We start from the raw sequence: 22,099 nt of genomic DNA, 5'->3' as shown, positions 1-22,099 counted from the left end.
ACAGTTCTTAGACAAATGCTGGACTCTAACTATTTTGTGCATGTACACAAATGTATGAAGATGTAAACCATACTTTTCCTGGGGAAGTAAACAGTAGAAGGCAGCGTTGCTAGTGGGAGTAAAAAAAAAATGAGGAGAAAATCTTTGTATTAGAGTGAACCATCTTGCTTTCTTGACTTCTTACGGTAGGAATAACAGAATTTCAGATCCTATTACAATAGAAATATTTAAAAATCTATTTTATATCTTTTGTGTAATGTCATTAGTGGTGATTGGATATTGAACATAAAAAGAGTTGTTATGTTCTTAAGTGCTTAAAATGAGGTAGGGAACCCAATACATTGTCTTAGATTGAAATGCATAATTTGAAGAAAAAAAGCCTTGAGCATTTGAAAACGCAATTTGCCATTACTATTAGAAGAATCCGCATACTTGGGGCGCCTGGGTGGCTTATTCATTAAGCATCTGCCTTCCTCTCAGGTCATGATCCCAGGGTACTGGGATTGAGCCCCATGGGCTGCTTGCTCAGCGGGAAGCCTGCTTCTCCCTCTCCCACTCCCCTTGCTTGTGTTCCCTCTCTTGCTGTGTCTGTCTCTGTCAAATAAATAAATTTTAAAAATCTATAAGGAAAAAAGAAGAGGAATCCATATACTTATATTCTTAGAATAATCAGATTTAGGCTTAATGCTGTTAATCCCATGATCAAAGTACTGAAATCTCTTGATTTCCAGGAGAAAACGTTGCTTATTGGAAGCTTAATAAATTATTCCCACTAAATCTTGAATCTCACTAATACATCCATAGGATGGACATAAGGAGGACCACATCAAAATTATTGTATTGTTACCTTTGTCTCTGATGGAGGAAAACAAATGGGAACTTTTCTTGACAGATAAGGAACTTATAAACCACCAAAATATTACAGGTTAATACTAAAGGCATACAGATAAGAGAGTAACAATAAATATTCAGCATCCAGATGTAGAATCAACCTTGCTAAAAGGAACATATCCTGTCTACTCACTCAAGAAGAGAGAGTCTGCCTACATTAGAGGCAAAGAAATTTTTTCTCCTCTCTATATTCCCAGAATGACAGACACAGGAGAAAATATTTGAACACCTTCCATCCACACCAAGGCAAGAGCAAAGTGTAGGACTGCCGTCCTCCCATTTTGACTCCACTGTGGTGATTCAAAGGATAGATGTGGGCCCGAAGCACTCCGTGCACACTGAATTGGTGTAACTGGGATATTTCAAATGGATAAGGACATATGCCTACTTAACAATGAACTTGTGAAGTGCTGATGCAGGGCTCTGCTAGAAACAGTAGTACAAATGTGATTCTTTATGTCAGGATGCCTAGAAGGTAAGACAAACTCTTCCTGCTTGAATCTGGCCTCACTCCGACTCATTTCTCGCCTCACTACTGGAGTAAACTTTCTGAAGTCTCACTGCATCATTTCTTGATTTGAATTCCTTCAGTTCCTTGCTGCTATCAATGTAGTTATTCCACTACGAGTAAAATTTTCATTCAGCATGACATTCCAAGTTCTCCATGGTGTGATGCCTGCAACTTCTCAAACTTCATCTTATCACCCCTACTCCTACGCCCCCACCAAACAAACACGTGTGACTTATCTTACTTGGTGTTCCTATTTCTGCCACCCTCATTCCTCCCTTCTCCTGGCCTGGTTAACCTCTTCTCCGCCCCCTCAAAACTCAGTAAAGTGGTGTTGGATAGACACTATCTCAGAGGGTAGAGAGAGATCTTGAATGCAAGTTAAAGATTGGAGATTTGCGAGTCACAGAAAATGTTTCAGTAAGAGAGAAATGTGAAAAATGCAGGGGATTTCTGAAAATACATCTGGAAGATTTGGTGCAAGGAGGATTTTAAAGGAGAAGGGACAGCAGCTCAGAATGAGTTGGGAGGGAAGAGATTCGTCCTAAGGAGGATTTTAAAGGAGAAGGGACAGCAGCTCAGAATGAGTTGGGAGGGAAGAGATTCGTCCTGGTACGTGAAAGGGAAGAGGAGGAAATAATGACTTGAGACTCATTACAAAAACCTGTAGTGAATTTTTAAAAGAAAAATAATTAAGTTTGTGAGTTGTGTAAATTCATCTTTTTGACCATTGTGAGTATAATATGATATTTGACCATTGTGAGTATAATGTGATATTTGTCATTGCAGTTCTCAAGTCATTATCAGATATCTCAGCAAATGAGTTGGCAGGAATGCCAAAGTAAGGAGACACGTGGCAGGAATTGATAGATTTAGAAATTTCCAGGATGGATCAACGTAGGACTTCATCAGTGTGCTTAAAATCACATATTCTATGACGACATATTCCGGCTACTCAAATGAAATGCATGCTATAGACACCTGCAGTATATGAGTCCTTTTTAATATGTATTTTTGTGGTTATCTTGAGCAGTAATTTGAGGATTATCTCCTACATGCCATAAACAGATCTATTGGAGGATAACCTGAAGCTGCTTGGGGAGGCTTCTGAAAAAATAAGGCCTTCCTTGGGGCACCTGGGTGGCTCAGTGGTTTAACATTTGCCTTTGGCTGGGGCCATGATCCTGGGGTCCTGGGATCGAGTCCCACATCGGGCTCCCTGCTCACCTGGGAGCCTGCTTCTCCCTTTCCTTCCGGTGCTCCCCCTGCTTGTGCTTTCTCTGTGTCTGTCTCTCTCTGTGTAAAAAATAAAATCTATTTTAAAAAATTGGGGAAAAAAATGAAAATAAGGGCTTCCAGTGGCTGACTGGTATCTGGTGTGAGGGAGAGTAGCCCCAGACTAGTTGCACAGTGGTACATGGCACATGTGGCCCATCGTGTGAGGAGAGTGGTTCTGTCCCTGGCATATTCACCTTCCCACTATTTCCCCAGTTCCGATTCCTGGAATATCAGCTTTGTAAGAAAGTCCCAGCTCAGCCTTTCCAACCGTATACCCAATATATCACTTTGTTTCTCATAGTCAATGACATAAGTTGTGTTACCTGGTCACAATAAGCAGCATTGCACAGTTTTTGTTAATTTTTCAATCAGCAAGAGCATGAATAGACTTCGACCTACTTTGAAATATATCTTTGCCATGGTCTTTAAACCAAATTTCATTCATTTTCCAGCCTCAGCAAGTACTCACCTGATTTCTACACCTATACATGCTGTAGAATTGTGGTTTCCACAAATATCTGGTCATTTTTCTTAGAAAGTAAGAACAGAAGTTAAAAGATAAAAGAGATTGTTGTTGTTATTGTTGTTTTTAATGTAAATCCAGGGAAATAAACCTTGTGTCATAGACACACACAGGCAAAGAAAAATCCTTCACTCATTCCTGATTCCTGAGTCCTGTTGTATGGTTCTTGATGGGTCCTAATGTAATTCATGTTTTAAGCTCCCACTTTTGTTAGTAAATGACTTTAAGGAGCCATTTAAATATGAATTTCCCTATACAGATTTCTTCCAGTAGGTTTCAGGATGCCCTTTCTCACCTGCAATAACATACCCCCAATTTTACTCTTAAGGAAGGAGTTAAATCTTCTTAAGGTATGTGAAGAAAGAGAACTACTATTCCCAGAGGTTGCTGCAAAAAGGCCAAATAAAAGAAGATGATAGCTCTTAGACTTCTGGGCTCTCTTCCCACCAAAAGACCTTTGTCAGCCGACACTGTGAAGGCAATGTCTTGTGACCGGCCCCACAATGAAGTGTAGCATTTAAATCAGTATCAGCAGTGAATGCCTGCTGATGTCTATGTATACATCTAACCATACCTGTTTTCATGGGAATTTCTTCTCTTTCCAGCTCTACAAATTGTCATCTTAGAGCCTAGGGTGAACTAAATCAGTTTTTTAACCATTCCCAGAAAGTACTAGAAGCTTGAGAGAAATTGTTTTGTTTTTTTTTTTTCTTTTGAATTTGAATGCTATTCTAATAGAAGCAAGTTATATAAAGGTTTTGTTTGCTTGTTTAGCAGTTCTCAATCATCTATTTACCATAAGGGCAGCTGTAGTTGATTTTTTAAAACATGCTCAGATATAGCTAAGAGTCACAGAGGCTTGTCAGTTTGATTTTATAAGCGTATTAAATTTAACCAATTAGGTAACAAATCTGCTCACAAAACCTCCAAACAAACAAACAAACAAAAAACTGATTATGGAAGTCAGTTTATTTTTAATCCTAACCATAATCCATTTTTTTGGACAATACTGGCATACATAACCAGAAACCAAGATATTTTACCCCTAACAGCTACTTAGGGAGTCCTATCATTCAGATTCACGTTCGGACCAGGAAAGAGAGAAAATTACATTATCCTGTAAGTTCTACACCTTTGCAGTCTTCTGAACAGTTTGGAATCCTTCCACCATCACAATCAACTCCCATCACCCCATCCCTGCTCTATCATTGCTTTTTATTTGAGAAGATGGAGTTTAAAGTTGTTCTGTAACTACAGTCTTCATTTCTCTTATAAAATGTCTCTGGCATTCTTAGACGGAAAGGTATGGGTAATATTGCCCAATTAATATTAATTTGAAATAGTTCCTATAAATCATCACCTTCTTTAGGAGACACAAGAAGCACATTTGCACACTGTGTAAATGAAATGAATGGCTGGAAAAACCACAGTCCTGCCATTGTGATCCTCAGTAGCTGGGTCAATCACAAATAACCAGAGAAAGTTAAATTCAAGATCACTGGTAAATTTACCAGAATAAAAATTCTGCAGTAAAACACAGTGTAAATTAAAGCATGCACTCTAGTTTATCCCTCTTTTTTTGAACAGATTACTTCATGAGAAAGGGTAAAAAACGAATTTTCATAACCCAAATTCTAAAAAACAGTATCTAATTTTTGCATATAGCTTTACAGTTTTAAAAGCATTTGAATATATGCTTTCTCAGGTAAACCTCTCTCAGCAACTCTGTTAGTAACTAGAATTATGGGAAACTGAGGCATATAAGTGATTTGTCTAGGCACACGGAAAGTAGTGTAGTAGAGGCTCCAGGCCAAGTCCACAGATTTCTTCTGTTTAGGAAGAAAACTGCCTCATTTTGTGATGTGAACAATTTCTTTGAAATATAATGATACCCTAATTTTCCATGTTAGAAAGTCTGAATTTTCGTGTTGGTTTATTTAAAGCAGGCTGTGCCTGTAAGTATGCTATGCTTATTTTCGTTTGCTTTCTTCTTCTGTTTTTGAAGAAGGGCATGGCTGAGTTATTACATATGTTTAGTTATTATTTATTTATTCCTCTGAACAGAAAATGACTTGTCTTAAAGATATGTTTCCATCCTGATATATATATAATTAAATTAAATTAATTATTATTAATTATATAATTATATAAAATTATATTATTTAATATATATATATATTTTTTAATTCCACCCAGTTCAAAATTTCTTTAAAATCTTAGAATACAAGGGCACCTGAGTGGCTCAGTCAGTTAAGTGTCTCCCTTTGGCTTAGGTCATGATCTCAGGGTCCTGGGATCAAGCCCCACATCAGGCTCTCTGCTCAGTGGGGAGTCAGCTTCTCCCTCTCCCTCTGTCCTCTCCCCCCCCAAATAAATAAAATCTTTAAAAACATAAAATCTTAGAATACAGCTGCTAAGAATAAGCTGCTTAGAATACAGCTGCTAATTCATCTTTAAGCCACTATACTGATGGCAAATTCATGACTGCCTAGGCAAATCAGTATGCATTGCTTGTTGTTTGAGACTGGCCTTTTAACCAGTGAAACCTGCAAGCTAAGTACCAGGAGGTACAGGCTTTGCCGCACAGGAAGAGAGTCTGTGATTTAAAGATCCAAGCTTATTTTATTCCTTGTTCCCAACTGTGTTGTAGTTATTTTGGGAACCAGTAAACTGGTCTCAATTCATTCATCTGAAAACTGAGGGATAAATTTCCTTATAAGGACTTATGTCAGCAAATAAAAAATTAATAGTTACAGAGTATTTGGAGTTGCCCAGATGAAGATTCTAGAGGAAAGAGAATGATTGCTTTTGGTTTTCCAATCAAAACCTGTGATAATGATCCCACCAGAGCTTTGGTAAATGGCAGTTCCAGAAAGATTACAATGCAGTCAAACAGCAGAGACCAGTGGAAATGAGGAACCCAGAATTCAAACATGATACAAAATTGCTTTGCAATCTAAAGCAAGTAATTAAGTTTCCTTGTTTATAAAGGAGATGATAGGAGCTGGCTCTGCATCACAGAATATTGGAAAGAAGCATATAAAATAATTGAACTCCTTAAAGAAAAGTAATATTGAGATACAAGGAGTTCATGTAAGTTGCTTTAAAAAGCCTTACAGCCCCCAGCTACAATGTGAGTTAAACATTTTCCTTCAATAAGCCTGATTATAAAACTCACTGATGAGCTATTTTGATAAGATACGTTGTTTAGCTGGATCTTTTCCAAAGATTCTTACACATTTAGAAAATCCTTGCAGGAATCTCAGCTTCAAAATGGAAGTAGTCCCCTATTAACTGTCCCTGAATGTCTGCGGTGAAAGTAGGGGAGGGGTAGTCCTTAATACTGCTGGTGATGATGGGCTAGAGGGGCCCAGGAAAAAAATTTGCATGGTTTTTAAAACTGTGCCCATACATCATCAGCCTTGAAACCGGAATTAATAGTTCTAGCTACCGTCCACATATGTTATTAGTATTTTCCTATTCTAGATTGTCCCTGACTCATATATTCAGTTTTCATATAATCTAAAATTCTGAAATGACTCTTTTTGAGACACGGTAAATTTGATTTCTATACCTCCAGTGCTGAGAGCACCCTAGTCCCCGACCCTTCAGTATGAGAGCCAGGATGTCCCCTAGCCCTGCCCAGCTAGCCTCATTTTGTCCACCGGGAGGTGTGGCCTGCTGCCTGCTTTTCTGATAGCCTGGGGTGAGGAGCCTGGGTGACGGAAGGATGGAAAGGATCAGAAGGATCGCTGAGAGCAGAGCTGGGGCAGCCTCAACCAGCCTTTAGCCGGAGCCCCAGGCGGACATGGAGATTTGAATCTTTAAGGCATTGCAGCCTTTGTTCTGGGGTTGTAAAGAATTCCTTTCCCTCATTCCATGTGGAGGTTCTCTGTCATTGAGGTTAAAACATAGGGCTACCTGACATTTTGCCTGCCCTTATGGAGAAATCAGGCCCCTGTAAAAACAGGAGGTACCTGGCTTACCTCAACTTCCCTGGTCTATAGAAAGGTTACAGTTACAAGCCTACCTACCTCCAGGACCCTTTGAGGCCCGAAGCTGTTTACCAGCCATGTTGTTTGGCTTCAGGAAATAAGACACATGTACAAACATAATTTGGGTGGATTCATACTTTTTAGTTCTCTGGCAACAATCATCCCCCCTCCCCCTCAAAATATGTGATTCTGTAAAAAAAAAAATGTGAATCTATTGTTAGCCTTTGAAATTTTGAGTTTATAACAGTCTTGCTGGGAGAGTATGTCGGTATATTCCAATTGTATTGGAAAGGGACGCCTGTGTTGTTCTATTCTCCACATCCTTCACAAGTCTGAAACCTAGGAGAGTTCATTGAGTATTTTTCCCTCTGATTTTTAAAAGAAAAAGAAATTTTGGTTAAAATCAGGGAACCAGAAATTACCTAGGTTTTGGAAATCTGTGATTATTATTATTATTATTTTTTAAGATTTCATTTATCTACCTGAGAGAGAGGGAGAGAGAGAGAGCCTGAGCATGGGTGGGGAGCAGAGGGAGAGGGAAAAGCAGACACCCCACTGAGCATGGAGCCCGATGTGCTCAATCCCAAGACTCCAGGATCATGACCTGAGCCAAAGGCAGACACCCAACTGACTAAGCCACCCAGGTACCCTGAGATCTGTGATTATTTTGATTAGGTTTTGTTTTGTTTTTGGTAAGGCGGTGGGAGATTATAAAAGAAGAACAAACAGAAAGCTGAGAGAAGGGTAAAAAAGTCGAAGAGGGTCACAACACTGTCTCCTACCACCCCTCTCCTCAAAAAGAACTGTTTTAAGAGACATGCATCCATTGAGAGTCCTTGTAGACCCACAGAGCTGAGCAGGAAACACTGCCTCCTACTCAGTGTTTGTAGGGGAGTGGGCTGGATTAGACCACCATACTAAGATCGAGCCTGGTTCCACAAAAGCACTCATTCGTAGTGCAGAGAATGGTTTCATCCCCTGCCTAACTCACGGTGCCAAGTACCTCAACCCCAGGCTTGGCCCCTTTCAAGTGGATGTTTTCTTTGACTGCACTGACCCACCTTGCTGTTCTCACAGGCTGTCTTATCTACTAGTATTGAGTCACGATTCTGTTTGTCACCATTATATTTATGCACCTATACCCTTCTCAGGAAACTTCAGAATTTCCACCCCAGAAATAGAGTTCTCTTTCCTCCGACTTAAGAAACGGAATGTTTTGTGTTTTTTGTTTTTTTAAAGATTTTTATTTATTTATTTGACAGACAGAGATCACAAGTAGACAGAGAGGCAAGCAGAGAGAGAGAGGGGTAAGCAGGCTCCCTGCTGAGCAGAGAGCCCGACGACGCTGTCCCTGGGATGACGACCTGAGCAGAAGGCAGAGGCTTTAACCCACTGAGCCATCCAGGCGCCCCAAGAAATGGAATGTTTATGCAATGGACCACCTGAGCCAATAAATGACTCCCAAATTCCTCAGTTTCATAACAAACATTTTTGGATCTTTGGGGTTTGTTATTGTTGTTGTTTTTAAAAGATTTTATTTATTTGAGAGAGAGAGAGACAGAGATAGCGAGAGAGAAAAGAGCAGGGAGGAGAGGGAGAACCAGGCTCTCTGATGTGGGACTCAAGCTCAGGACCCTGGGATCATGACCTGAGCTAAAGGCAGACGCTTAACCCACTGAGCCACCCAGGTGCCCCCATTTTTGGATCTTTGTGAAAACTGTCTCTCCTCATTCTTCCTTTTTCTTACAAAAAAACTTAACTAGTATTTTTAAAAATACGTTTTTATTCTTAATTCAACTTTTATTTTGAAATCTCATAAAGAATGTTGCGATAACATTTGGTCATTTCCCATATCTAAGGGTGATGTTAAGCATTTAAAAACACTAATATAAACCTGATACTTGTTATTGTTCTTAATTACTTAAATCCATTATGTAATCTTTAACTACTGATTGGCCCATTTAATATTTTACTATATGCTTGATTGCAGGAAATCTTCACCGAACCAGCAGTGTTCCTGAGTATGTCTATAACCTACACTTGGTTGAAAGTGACTATGCTGGTCGGCGTTCACCTGGTATTAAAACCTATGACGTGCTAAAGGTAGGATAACAAGGAATAACCCTAGTTATCAGATTACCATGAAAACATTTTTAAACTTTCATAGCTTTTTTAAAATTTTGTAGATTTTAATTTTTTTACTTTTTTTTTTTTTTTAAGTAAGCTCTGTGTCTAACATGGGGCTTGAACTCATGACCCTGAGATCAAGAGTCACATGCTCCACCAACTGAGTGAGCCAGGCTCCCCTTCCATAGATTATTTTTTAATGCTTACCTTTCTCAAATATTGCCATTCCCTAAACTAATTATATGAAGATTGATGTTGTGTGGACACCAGGGAAAACTTGGGACTTTATTTTTTTTTTTAAGATTTATTTATTGAGAGAGAGAGAGGAAGAGGAAACACAAATAGGGGAGGGAAGGAAGAGGGAAGGAGAGGCAGGCTTCTCACTGAGCAAAGATTATGATGTGGGGCTCAATTCCAGGACCCTGGGATCATGACCTGAGCTGAAAGCAGATGTTAACTGACTGAACCACCCAGGCACTCCAAAACTGGGAACTTTAAATAGTATCAAATCCTGGTACAAACAACTAGTCAACCCTTTTTTTTTTTTTTTTTTTTTTTTAAGAAAAGTGGCCAACATCTTCATGTGAGACAGAGAAATGGACACCTTATGTAATAGTCCTGGATCCTTGGTCTTTAACAAAGATGAAAACTGACTTATGCCACATTTAAACTTTGTTTCTCTGCAGACAGGCACCACTGCCACTTATGAAAGTCGCTGGGGGAGAGGAACAGCACAGTATAGTTCACAGAAGTCAGTGGAAGAAAGATCCTTGAGGCAGCCTCTGAGGAGACTTGAGATTTCTCCAGACAGCAGCCCCGAGAGGATTCATTACTCGCACAGTGATTACCAGTATGGCCAGAGAAGTCAGGCTGGGCACACTTTGCGGCACCAAGACAGCAGGAGATCCACCCTCCTTCTGCCACCTCGATATGCTCGCTCAGAAATTGTTGGTTTCAATCCCTCCGGGGCCATGAGCAGACATCGCCACTATGACACCTACCACAGACAGCACCAGTATGGGTCTGTGAGTGACACCGTGTTCGACAATGCCCCTGTCAACTCAGTGGTGCTCACGTACCCCAGGCCCGGGACCAGTCACAGCATGGGAAACCTCTTGGAGAAAGAGAACTATCTGACTTCGGGGCCTGTCCCTGGGCACCTCCGGCCACTGGCGCCCCTGCAGGTGGTCAATCAGAATAGGGCCGCTCACTCCTGGCACCAGAGCTCCTTCCGCAGCACCCGCATGGTGAGGGAAGCCGGGCCCAGTGTCACTGTGGATGCAGGCGGGAGGAGGACGCACATGACGGCCGGCCAAGTGGCAGCAGCTGGAAGTGGGAACCTGCTCCTGGACAGAAGCACTTTCACCGACTCCCAGCTCGGGTGAGTCCCCTCTCGGTCAGTGGGACGGCCTGTGCCAGCACATTCTGTTCCCACAGCCCTTCAGGGTGAGCTGGCACTTCTGGGGCTGCCGAGAAAGTCTTCCAGAGAGAAGCGATGAAAACAGTGCTTCTCAGGCAGCTGCCTAATTGACAGATTAGCCTATTTACCTCAGGGACAGGAGCCAAGCTACCTGCTCCTATGGCAGCTTTGTGGGGAAATGTGACATTGAGTCCATCTGTTCCAAATTAGATACTGGCTGAAGGCATGGCCACCCCTTGGCTGTGTGAGAATCTGCTTTGAATGAGCGCTTACTCTAATGTAGACCAAGAAATGTTAATTGCATGCATTGTCTCAATCATTCCTTGAACTAAAGGAAGGTAAAAAGGAAAAAATGCGTATAGCTGGTGCTAAGAGTGAACTTCACCTGCTATTTTGATAACTACTGTTGTAAAACGATGGAGAGCTGGAGACCTAAGTAAGCAAAGGCAGCTTAATCCCCAGGTGTCGCTTTCCTTCCTTTGATGCCTGACGCTTTTACTTTTTGATGCTAGCAGCAGTGATTTGGAGAGAATTTTTTTGGCAGTACTGAATAATTAAAGTAACCAGATTCTTGAAGTCCTTCTTTTGCCTCTCATATTGACTTTCTGGCACGACCAATCCGATCTTTAGAACCTAAGTTTTACTCTGTTTTTTGTTTTTTTTTTTTTTAAGATTTTATTTATTTATTTGACAGAGAGATCACGAGTAGGCAGAGAGAGAGAGGAGGAAGCAGGCTCCCTGCCGAGCAGAGAGCCCAACGCAGGGCTCAAGCCCAGGACCCTGAGATCATGACCTGAGCCATAGGCAGAGGCTTTAACCCACTGAGCCACCCAGGCGCCCCAGTCTTACTCAGGTTTAATGCTGGAGTACAAATTTCATGAACTGAGGAAGTTACTACGAGAAAGGTTGAGAAATTGATTATTAAATCAGTAACTCCAGAAATAATGATGTAGTATTGTTATGGTAAAACATTAAATACATGACTTTTGTTTTATTTCTAAAGTTGCTTAATGGAAGTTGTTACCACTTATCATCCCTTTAAGTGACTTTGTGCTGTCTGCTCATTGATTGCTCAGACACTGGTGATAAAAGATGTTAGGATCATCTAATCTTGAAGCAGGAAATTTTTAAAGATATGTTTATTTGAGTGAGAGAAAGAGGGGGCATCCAGGCAGTGTGAGGGTGGATAGGGGCAGAGGGAGAGGGAGAGAGAGAATCTCAAACAGACTTCCTGGTGAGCACAGAGCCTGATTGGGATGGGGGGTGGGATAGGGCTTGACCTCACAAACCTGAGGTCACGACCTGAGCTGATATCAGGAGTCAGATGCTTAACTGACTGAGCCACTGAGGTACTCCAGGAAATAGTTTTTATAAAACAAAACTGAGCCTGAGACTTTTCACATTTCTTATAGAATGCAGATCTTTGTCACTGTGGACGTACTTATAAAGAAGAAAATGCATGAGGTCATTATTTATGGAAGGAGGCCTTTAAGTGGATAATTTAAAATTTATTAAACGCCTGCTACATTCTAGGATTTGTGCTTGGCACGATTTTCACAAAGTGATTTTAGCAGTAACCGAACTCTGATGCCACATCCTCTGGCAACTGGCATTCTTCTCTTCCTCCATCTCCATGCCCCCGTGCTTCTTGAGGCACCCTCCCACTCCCCAGTCTCTCATCACTCTGCCGTACTTTGGCTTCCATCCCCACCATCTTGTGGAAGTGCTGTCCTCACAAATGGACCGATGACTGCCTTTTTGCTACATCCGAAGCAGATATTTATTCCGTCCTCATGTTACTCAGCCTTTGGACAGATTTGACAGCACTGTCTGTGAAGTTCTCTCTTCTCTCGGTTTCCAGGGCACCAGCCTCTTCCGGTTTTCCACTCCCCTCTCCAGCTGTGTCTCAGTCTTCTCCGTGTGCTCCTTTTCTGCATGCTCAGAGAGGTTGCCTTCAGCAATCCTTCTCCAAGTCTGGGCGCTCTTTCAAGGAGGCCCGTTTACTACACTCATATCTTCGTGATTCCCCAAGTTTTTTCTTCAGAACTGTCCTCTATCCTGAACTCTATCGAGATCTGCATATATTTCTAGCAACCTCTTGGGCATCCCCAACTCAGTATATCAAAACCTAAATGTATTAGCTTCCCCCTACTGTCTACTCCTAACCATCTCCTCAAACTGAAGTCCTGCCCCTTACAAATCTGTAAGTTGTGCTTATTTTCAACCCTCCAGAGTCCCACATTGTATCGCAACCTCCCCAACGGGCCTTAACTTTTTACCCCTCTGTCCATCTCCATTGCACACATCTCTGTACCTCTGGTCTTGCTCAGTCAGAACTGTCCTCTGACTATTAGAATGATCTTACCAAATCCGATTCTTTCTCTGCCTCGATTGTAACCTTTCCATAATTCCACCAAGTTTTTGTACTTTCTAGGATGGGACACATGGCCTAAGCCCGCGTTTTCACCTCTGCTTGTCACTCCAATCCTACTGCCCTCCACCCTTTCTCACTACCGTCCCCCCGCACCCCTACACAAACAGACCACTTGGAACCTCTTCACTTAATAGATATTCATTCGTGTATTTCCTTTCTCCCTTCCTTCTTCCTTTCTCCCTTCCTTTTTTCCATCTATCTATATCCATCTCTCTCTGTCTGTCTGTCTCTCATTATCCCCAGTAGCTCTGGTTTTGACTGGCTCCTTATGGTTCTGGATGTAACTCAGATCCTGCCTATTTCCTGATCACTCCCCTTGTAATCTGGGTGCCCCAGATAGCAGCACTGTGTGGGTGCAGAATAATACATTGTGGTTATTCATTTCATACAGCTTTTCCTCTAGACTTTGAACTTCTTGAGAATGTCTTATATTTGTATTCTCAGTACCCTAAAACAGAGGCAGACCCATTATAGGCACTAAATAAGTGCATGGTGAGAGAATGAAAGAAGGAAGAAAGGAAACATAAAATCTGTATTTTTTTGCCATTTAAGTTCTTTTCTTGCTTACATTCTAGAAGTAGTATTAACTATGCTATTTTTGGGCTATTGTTTTAATGGACAGGGCAGATTTTATTAGACTAAATTATCAAAGAATAGAAGGAACACCTGAGGGTCAAGAAATTTGAAATAAAGGGTAAGAAATCTATTCTTGATGATTCCCAAAGTTGCTATACTAAAGACCAGAATTCATAAAAATGAATTCTTCTTGAAAATTTTCTCTCTGTGTAAAAAGAAAAGAGGGTATTTCCAATAATAGGGAAGTAAGTCCTCAAGGTGGCATCTCTGCCTGATGCCTGTGTGTATGGTGTCTGCGTCTCTTCCTTCCAAGGTGTGCCCCGTGGCAGTTCGGCTCCCAGGGCCATCTCCTGAGAGTCCTGGCTCTAGGACCCCATGTTCTCCTTTGCCCTGCATTCTCTCCCATATCAAACCTTTCAAACCTATCTAGTCCCTGTTTTTGAAATCTACTTTTTTTTTTTTTTTTTAAATGTCTGGTGAAAGTCCTACATATAAAGAAGAGTTCTTTCATGTATGTGGAACATTCCTACAGAGTAGGCAGGTACTATTATAAACCTACATAATAACATAAGGTATTAAATAATGGATCTTTCTTTCCAAAAGAAGAATGGCTGGTCATACAGTTACTAAGGCAGCTGAAAACCAAGACATTGGAGTGAAAAGAGATTCAATATCTGCTCTAAATCAGACTGGTGAAAAAGGTTTAAGAAATTACCAAGTGAAATGTTTCAGATCTGTTTTTCTAAAAATATGATTTTTGTACCTGTTGGGGAGTGGTGGTTCAGCAAATGCATATCAGACTCCTCCAGTGTACCTAGCACTGTAAGAGATAGAAAATGGAATGGACTATATGAAGGTCTAGGACAGGATCGGTGCAAAAGAAAGACACATCATCAGGTGCTAGCTTATGGGAATTCGGAGAACAAAAGAGCATTGTGCTCTAAGATTAGTAGATGGGGCCTGTGGAGAGAGGTTCGATCCCTAGTAGGATTACCAGTCAAGTTCATGATATAGAGCAGCACAGAGCAGAAAAAAACCTTCCATATCCTCTTAATTACCAATGTCTTTAAGTTCTTTGATTCTTCAGGTATCTTTCAACTATATCTTATTTTCCATTTCCATTTTTAATCGCCCAGTTCAAGACTTTATTGCCTCAGCTAAGACTCTTCTATTCCCCTCAAAACAGTCACAAGGAACACATACCCACACCAGAGGCACATTCCCAAAGCAGTACTTTGATCACACTTAAACCTTTGTGATGGGGCGGAATTTGTATTTCCTGAGCATCTGACATCACCCAGGAGCTTTCCATTCATCATGTCACATTGGTTAGGCCCTCCGAGGTGTAGCCCTATTAATGTATGTAATATCTGGGAACCAGCCTGGGGCAGGGCTGCATTGTTAGTCAGCAAGAATGCTGGTTGCTGAAGGATTGCACAGACAAAAAAGTATACCATGTTTTTATTTTTTTTCCTATATCATCTCCTATTCTGACCAAAGATATTTTACACTGCTTCCTCTTGAATTTTTCACTTACATTGAAATCATTTTTTATTATCTAAAATGGTTAAAAAAGACTCAGTTCTCGAGAATTTGTTTGGGCAATAATGGGGCCCAGGGCAGAGTCTCCCCCTACTCTCCACCCCCACCCATCTCCCAGCGCCATCTCACAAGCCACATTTCCACAGGCTTCAAGAAGTGTTTTGTGATTGAGTGGAAAGGGAAGTAGGAAAGAGGGAGGAAGAGAAAGAGAGAGGGAAGGAAGGGAGGAATGAGGATAGAGGAGGAAATTCAGAAAAGATCTAGCTGGGTGGGGATGGGGACACAGGAAAGATTTCAGAGCTGTGGATATTGGAACTGAGTCATGAAGAATGGATAAGAACGAAGTAGAACGATGGGCTTTCTAGAAAAATCAGAGCAGCTTGTGAGGAGGCACACAGTGTTTAGAGAAGGAAGAAAGCTCAATGTGGTTGGCGGATGGGGAAGGCAGACAGAGCAGGGAAGGGAAGGGTGAAGGTGGCACAGAGATGGAGCCAGACTGGGATCAGAATGTAGGCCATGTTACAGAGCTGGACTTCACGGACGGCGAACACAGAATCGACACCCTCACAGCTGTAGCGGACCTTCTTCAAGAGGAAGTCTTCCTTCAGTGTGAGAGTTGTTTTTAATGATAAAGTGAAGTAGCACTGGGTTGACGAGCCGTGGATGCAGAGCTCTTTGTGAATCACGGTCAGGGGAATAAAGGATTAGAGTAATGGAATTATTTGTGGCCATTACAGTGTTGGGAAATGCAAACTTCCCTGAGACATGTGTGACTTATGAAGTGGATTAGAGGCTTACTCTTAAAAAAAAAAAAAAGAAACCAAAAAAACCTGCATCGAACAGAGGCTATTATTCTTATAAGTGATCCTTCATCAGTTAAAACACGTGTAGCGTTCGAGGATGTAAACACTTAAAATTCCCACGAGATGGAGAGTGTTAGAGTTTTGATGTTTCTGTAAAGGCATTGGAGTCCATGCATGTAGAATATTTCCATCTCTTTTTTATTTATTTTTTTAAAAACTATTAATATATTTGAGAGAGAGCGAGCACGCACAAGTAGGGGGAGGGGCAGGGGGAGAGGGAAGAGCAGACTCCCTGCTTAACCAGGAGCCCAACACGGGACTTGTGACTTGTCCCAGGACCCTGAGATCATGACCTGAGCTGAAGGCAGACCCTTAACCGCTTAACTGACTGAGCCACCCAGGCGCCCCTTCATCTCTCTCTCTTTTTTTTTTTTTAAGATTTTATTTATTTGACAGAGAGAGAGATCGCAAGTAGAGAGAGAGAGAGAGGAGGAAGCAGGCTCCCTGCCTAGCAGAGAGCCTGATGTGGGACTCGATCCCAGGACCCTGAGATCATGACCTGAGCTGAAGGCAGAGGCTTAACCCACTGAGCCACCCAGGCAGCCCCCGTTCATCTCTTTTAAAAGCTGTGTTTATACTAAATAAAAATGACTCGAATAGTAATAGCCTACATTTTTTACCCATTAAGTTGATTCCTGAGGCACAACTTTAAAACAGGAGATCATTATATAATTCTCAGTACAGGTGCCCCAACTGTTCTGCTTCATTCTTAATACTTTCATACTCATGAGGTGACACTGGTGTGTTTGAACATGTGTATCGGAAGCACTGGGTATTGGTTTTTAGTCCTGGGTCCCATTATTCTTACCTTCTCACCTGTGTCACATCCACCACACCCAAACACACCATACAACCTACACATACATAAACTCATATCTACACGTGGATTAGTGAGTTAGCCTGTTATAAGAGGGAATTTATAAGCATACATCAAAGGTATGGTGGGTTAGTTTCCAGTCAGCCAAGGTAGAGTGAATATTGTAGTAAAGTGGGTCTAATATGGATGTTTTGTTTTCCCAGTGGACATAAAAGTTCTGCTTACACTGTAATCTATTAAATATGCAATAGCATTATGTCTAAAACAACAATGTACATACCTTAATTTAAAAATACTTTATTGCTGGGGCGCCTGGGTGGCTCAGTGGGTTAAAGCCTCTGCCTTCGGCTCAGGTCATGATCCCAGGGTCCTGGGATCGAGCCCCGCATCGGGCTCTCTGCTCAGCGGGAAGCCTGCTTCTCCCTCTCTCTCTCTCTGCCTGCCTCTCTGCCTACTTGTGATCTCTGTCTGTCAAATAAATAAATAAAATCTTTAAAAAAAAAAATAAAAAAAATACTTTATTGCTAAAAAAATGCTAACCATCATCTGAGCGTTCTGAGAGCGGTTATCTTTTTCCTGGTGGAGGTTCTTACCTCATTGTTCACGGCTGCTGACTGATGGGAGTGGTGGTTGCTGAAGGTTGGGGTGTGGCAGTTTCTTAAAATAAGACAATGAAGTTTGCCCTATTGATTGACTTTTCCTTTCATGAATGATTTCGTTTAGCATGTGACGCTATTTGATAGCATTTTACCCACAGGAGAACTTCTTTCAGGTTTGGAAGCAATTCTCCCAAACCCTGCGGCTTCTTTATCAACCAAGTTGATGTAATATTCCAACCCCTTTGTTGTCATTTTTACAATCTTCACAGCCTCTTCACCAGCAATAGATTCCATCTCGAGGAACCATTTTCTTTGCTCATCCATACGAAGCAACTGCTCTTGCATTAAAGTTTTATCAGGAGACTGCAGCAATTCAGTCCCAGCTTCAGGCTCCCCTTCCAATTCTCGTTCTCTGGCTGTTTCCACCACAGCTGCAGCTGCTTCCTCTACCGAAGTCCTGAACCCCTCCAAGGCATCCATGAGGGCTGAAATCAACTTTTTCCCACCTTCTGTTAATGTTGATATTTGACCTCTTCCTGTCAATCAGGATGCTCTTTATTTTAGTTTAGTTTAGTTTTATTAATTTACGTAATCTCTACACCCAATGTGAGGGTCAAACTCGTGACCCTGAGATCAAGAGTCACTTGCTCTTTCAACTGAGCCAGCCAGGCATGTTGAATCAGGACTGCTATTGTGTGGCACCCAGAATGGTGAATCCTTTCTAGAAGTTTTTCAATTCACTTTGTCCAAATCCATCAGAGGAATTACTATCTAAGGAAGCTATAGCCTTGTGCAATGTATTTATTTTTTATTTTTTTAAATTGAGTGTGTGTAGTCAATGCACAATGTTACATTATTTTCAGGTATATAACATATTGATTCCACAAGTTTATACATTATGCTATGCTCATCACAAGTGTAGCTGCCATCTGTCACCATACAACGCTATTACAGTATCATCGACTATACTTATGCTGTGCCTTTTATTACCGACTTATAAAAACTGTAAATCGCTTCATGAATTTGTATGTCGTCCTTGCACAGAGGCCATGCTAATCTCTGTGTGGTTCCAATTTTAGTACATGTACTGCCAAAGCAATGTATTTCTTAAATAGTAAGACTTGAAAGTCAGAATTACTCATTCACCCATGGGCTGCAGAATGGATATTGCGATAGTAAGCCTAAGAACAACTTTGATTTCGTCGTATGTCTCCATCTGATTTCTTGGTGACCAGGTGCACTGTCAATGAACAGTAATATTTTGATAGGTATTTTTTCTTCCGGGGAGTGGGTCTCAACACTGGGCTAAATATTCAGTAAACCATGTTGCAAACAAATGTGCTGTCATCCAGGGTTTGTTGTTCCCTCGATAGAGCACAGGCAAAGTAGATTTAGCATAATTCTTAAGAGCCCTAGGGTTTTAGAAATGGTAAGTGAGCATTGGCTTCAACTTAGAGTCCCAGCTGCAATAGCCCCTAACAAAAGACCTTGTTTTTTGAAACCCGGCATTGACTTCTCCTCTCTGGCTGTGGAAGTCCTAGATGGCATCTTCTTCTAATATAAAGCTGCTTGGTCTCCATTGCAAATCTGTTGTTTAGTGTAGCCACCTTCATTAATGATCTCAGCAAGATCTTCTGGATAACTTGCTGTAGCTTCTACAAAGTACTTCACCTAGGGGTGCGTGGGTGGCTCAGTCGGTTGAGCACCTGACTCCTGATTTTGGCTCAGGTCACTATCTCAGGGTCATAAGATCAAACCCTGTATCATGCTTCATGCTAGGTGTGCAGTCTGCTTGAGATTCACTCTCTCTCTCTTCCCCCTCCTCCCCAACTTGCATGCACTCTCTCTAATAAAAATAAATTTAAAAACATATATATAGATATATATGTATGTATATACATGTATATATCTATAGATAGATGTATAGATATGTAGATATATAGATAGATATGTAGATCTATATATAGATATGTAGATATATATCTATAGATATATAGATATCTTTAAAAGTGTTTCACCTTGAGGGACGCCTGAGTGGTGCAGTCAGTTAAGCATCCAACTCTTGATTTCAGCTCAGGTCCTGATCGCAGGGTTGGGAGATTAAGCCCACTTAGGCTCTGCCCTCAGTGAGGGGTCTGCTTAAGACTTTCTCTCCCCCTCTTTGCCCTTCCACCCCACCCTGCATGCACTTTCTCTCTCAAATAATTTTTTTTTTTTTTTAAAGGTGCTTCACCTTGCACTTCTATGTTATGGAAACAGCTTCTTTCCTTAAACATTATGAACTGCTAGCTTCACAATTTTCTTCTGCAGCTTCCTCACTTCTCTCAGACTTCACATGGTTGAGGAGAGTCTGGGCCCTGCTGTGATTTTGGCTTTGGCTTAAGGGTATATTATAGCTGGTTTGATCATCTTTCCAAACGACTGAAACTTTCTCCATATCAGCAATAAGGTTGTTTCACTTTTTTTTTTTTTTTTTAAAGATTTTATTTATTTACTTGAGAGAGAGAGCAAGCTAGAGACCAAGCACAAGCAGGAGGCGGTGAGGGGGTGGGAGCTGGCTGAGGAGAAGGGCAGAGAGCGAGGGAGCAGCAGACTCCCTGTTGAGTGTGGAGTCCCATTCTGTGGATTCAACCCCAGGACTCCAGGATCCTGATCAGAACCGAAGGCAGACGCTTAACCCAGTGAGTCACCCAGGCTTCCTGGCTGTTTTACTCTCTCACCATTTGTGTGTTCACCAGAGTGAACTTTCTATTTCCTTGGAAACTTTTCCTTTGCGTTCACTATTGGGCCAACTGTTTGGTGTAAGAGGCCTGGCTATCAGCCTTTCTTGGCTTTCCTCACTGAAGTTAATAATTTCTAGCTTTTGATTTAAAGTGAGAGACGTGCAAATCTTCCTTTTACTCAAACACTTAGAGGTAATTGTAGGGTTATTAACTGGCCTAATTTCAATCTGTGTATCAGGGAATAGGAGGCCTTAAGGAGAAGGAGAGAGACGGATAAACAACGAGTTAGTGGAACAGTCAGAACACATGCATTTATTAGTCAATTTCACCATCTTATGTGGGTGTGGTTCATGGCATCCCCGCCCAAATAGAGTAGTAACATCAAAGATCATTGATCGGGCGCCTGGGTGGCTCAGTGGGTTAAAGCCTCTGCTTTCGGCTCAGGTCACGATCTCAGGGTCCTGGGATCGAGCGCCACATCGGGCTCTCTGCTCAGCAGGGAGCCTGCTTCCTCCTCTCTCTGCTTCTCTGCCTACTTGTAATCTCTGTCTGTCACATAAATAAATAAAATCTTTAAAAAAAAAAAAGATCATTGATCACCAATCATCATAGCAAAAATTTGAAACATTATGAGAATTACAAAATATGACATAGAGACATCAGGTTAGAAAATGCTGTGGGAAAATGGCACTGATAGGCATGCTTGACGCAGGGTTGCTGCAACCTTCAAATTTTTAAAAAAGCAATATTGCAAAGCATCGTAGAGTAAGGTACCAGGTACAATAAGACATGGTATGCCTGTACTCTTTGTGCTTGTTAGCAAATACTGGAAAACACCCTGCCAAGCTATCTTTTTGTTCTCTATTACCAGGAATGAATCAGGTGTAACTCTCTTTGAAGCCAAAGTCCTAGGATACCTTTAAGGCACGTCTTTAGCTGCAATTCTAAGATGTTGACATCCTGAGTCTGCTTTCTCTGAGTCAGTGCTTGAGGAAGCATGAATGTGTTAACATCCACAGTGGTAACAGGTTGCTTAAGGTAGTTCCCCTCTAGGCAGAAATAAAAGGGGAGAAAAAACCAGTTTGATGAGGCATTTAGGAGTTATTATTTTACAAATGGCAATTTTATTTGTCCTCTATCAATTATTCTCTCTTGTGTCAAACTACATCAAATTTCATCATCATTATAAATACCTGCAATTAGTAAAGGACAAAAGTATCTTACTAGATAGACATACACCAAATGTCATGGCAGTGGCAAAACAATGATGACAGAAATTGTTTTCTTTAAGAAAAAGCACATTAATATTATGTTTAATCATTACTTTTCCTAATGGATTCGGTCACATCAGCATGACCTTTGTGAACAAAACAGATTCAGTTTTCCTGGTACTGTTTACATACTGTTTCATTTGTTAGAAAACTTACTGAATGCTCATTTTAAAACTCATTTTCAGGTAAAATAACAGATTCTGAACAGATCTGAGAAAAATCTAATGATTATTGAGGGAAGGTGTTTCATCCACAAGTATAACATTACCATGGTAGAAATATTTTTAATTTTTAAGACCAAATTTATTTTAAATTCCATGTGAAGTCTTATTGTGCCTTTATTTATTTATTTATTTACTTACTTACTTACTTACCTACTTTTTAAATGGCTCCACTGACTGAGCCACCCAGGTACCCCTTATTTTGCCTTTAAAGTGGCCTTTTAATATGCGATTATCATACTACATATTACTTATTTATTTATTTATTTATTTATGTTTTAAAAGATTTTATTTATTTATTTGACAGACAA

At 41.0% G+C, this 22,099-nt stretch overlaps 1 protein-coding gene and 1 pseudogene across 1 annotated transcript in view; one reads left to right on the top strand and one right to left on the bottom strand.

Annotated features, from left to right (window-relative positions):
* Positions 1-22,099, top strand: part of PKP2 (plakophilin 2) — a 90,415-nt gene that overhangs the window by 5,268 nt on the left and 63,048 nt on the right. The window contains exons 2-3 of the mRNA XM_032855339.1: positions 9,186-9,298; positions 10,009-10,703. Coding sequence (XP_032711230.1) covers positions 9,186-9,298; positions 10,009-10,703 — 808 coding nt within the window. The remainder of the gene's footprint in view (positions 1-9,185; positions 9,299-10,008; positions 10,704-22,099) is intronic.
* On the bottom strand, positions 18,573-18,672 carry LOC116866476 (annotated as a pseudogene).

The sequence above is a fragment of the Lontra canadensis genome, unplaced genomic scaffold (assembly GCF_010015895.1).
Source record: "Lontra canadensis isolate GAN:19392208 unplaced genomic scaffold, GSC_riverotter_1.0 scaffold9, whole genome shotgun sequence".
Taxonomy (NCBI): domain Eukaryota; kingdom Metazoa; phylum Chordata; class Mammalia; order Carnivora; family Mustelidae; genus Lontra; species Lontra canadensis.
This window is presented reverse-complemented; position numbering and strand designations above follow the sequence as displayed.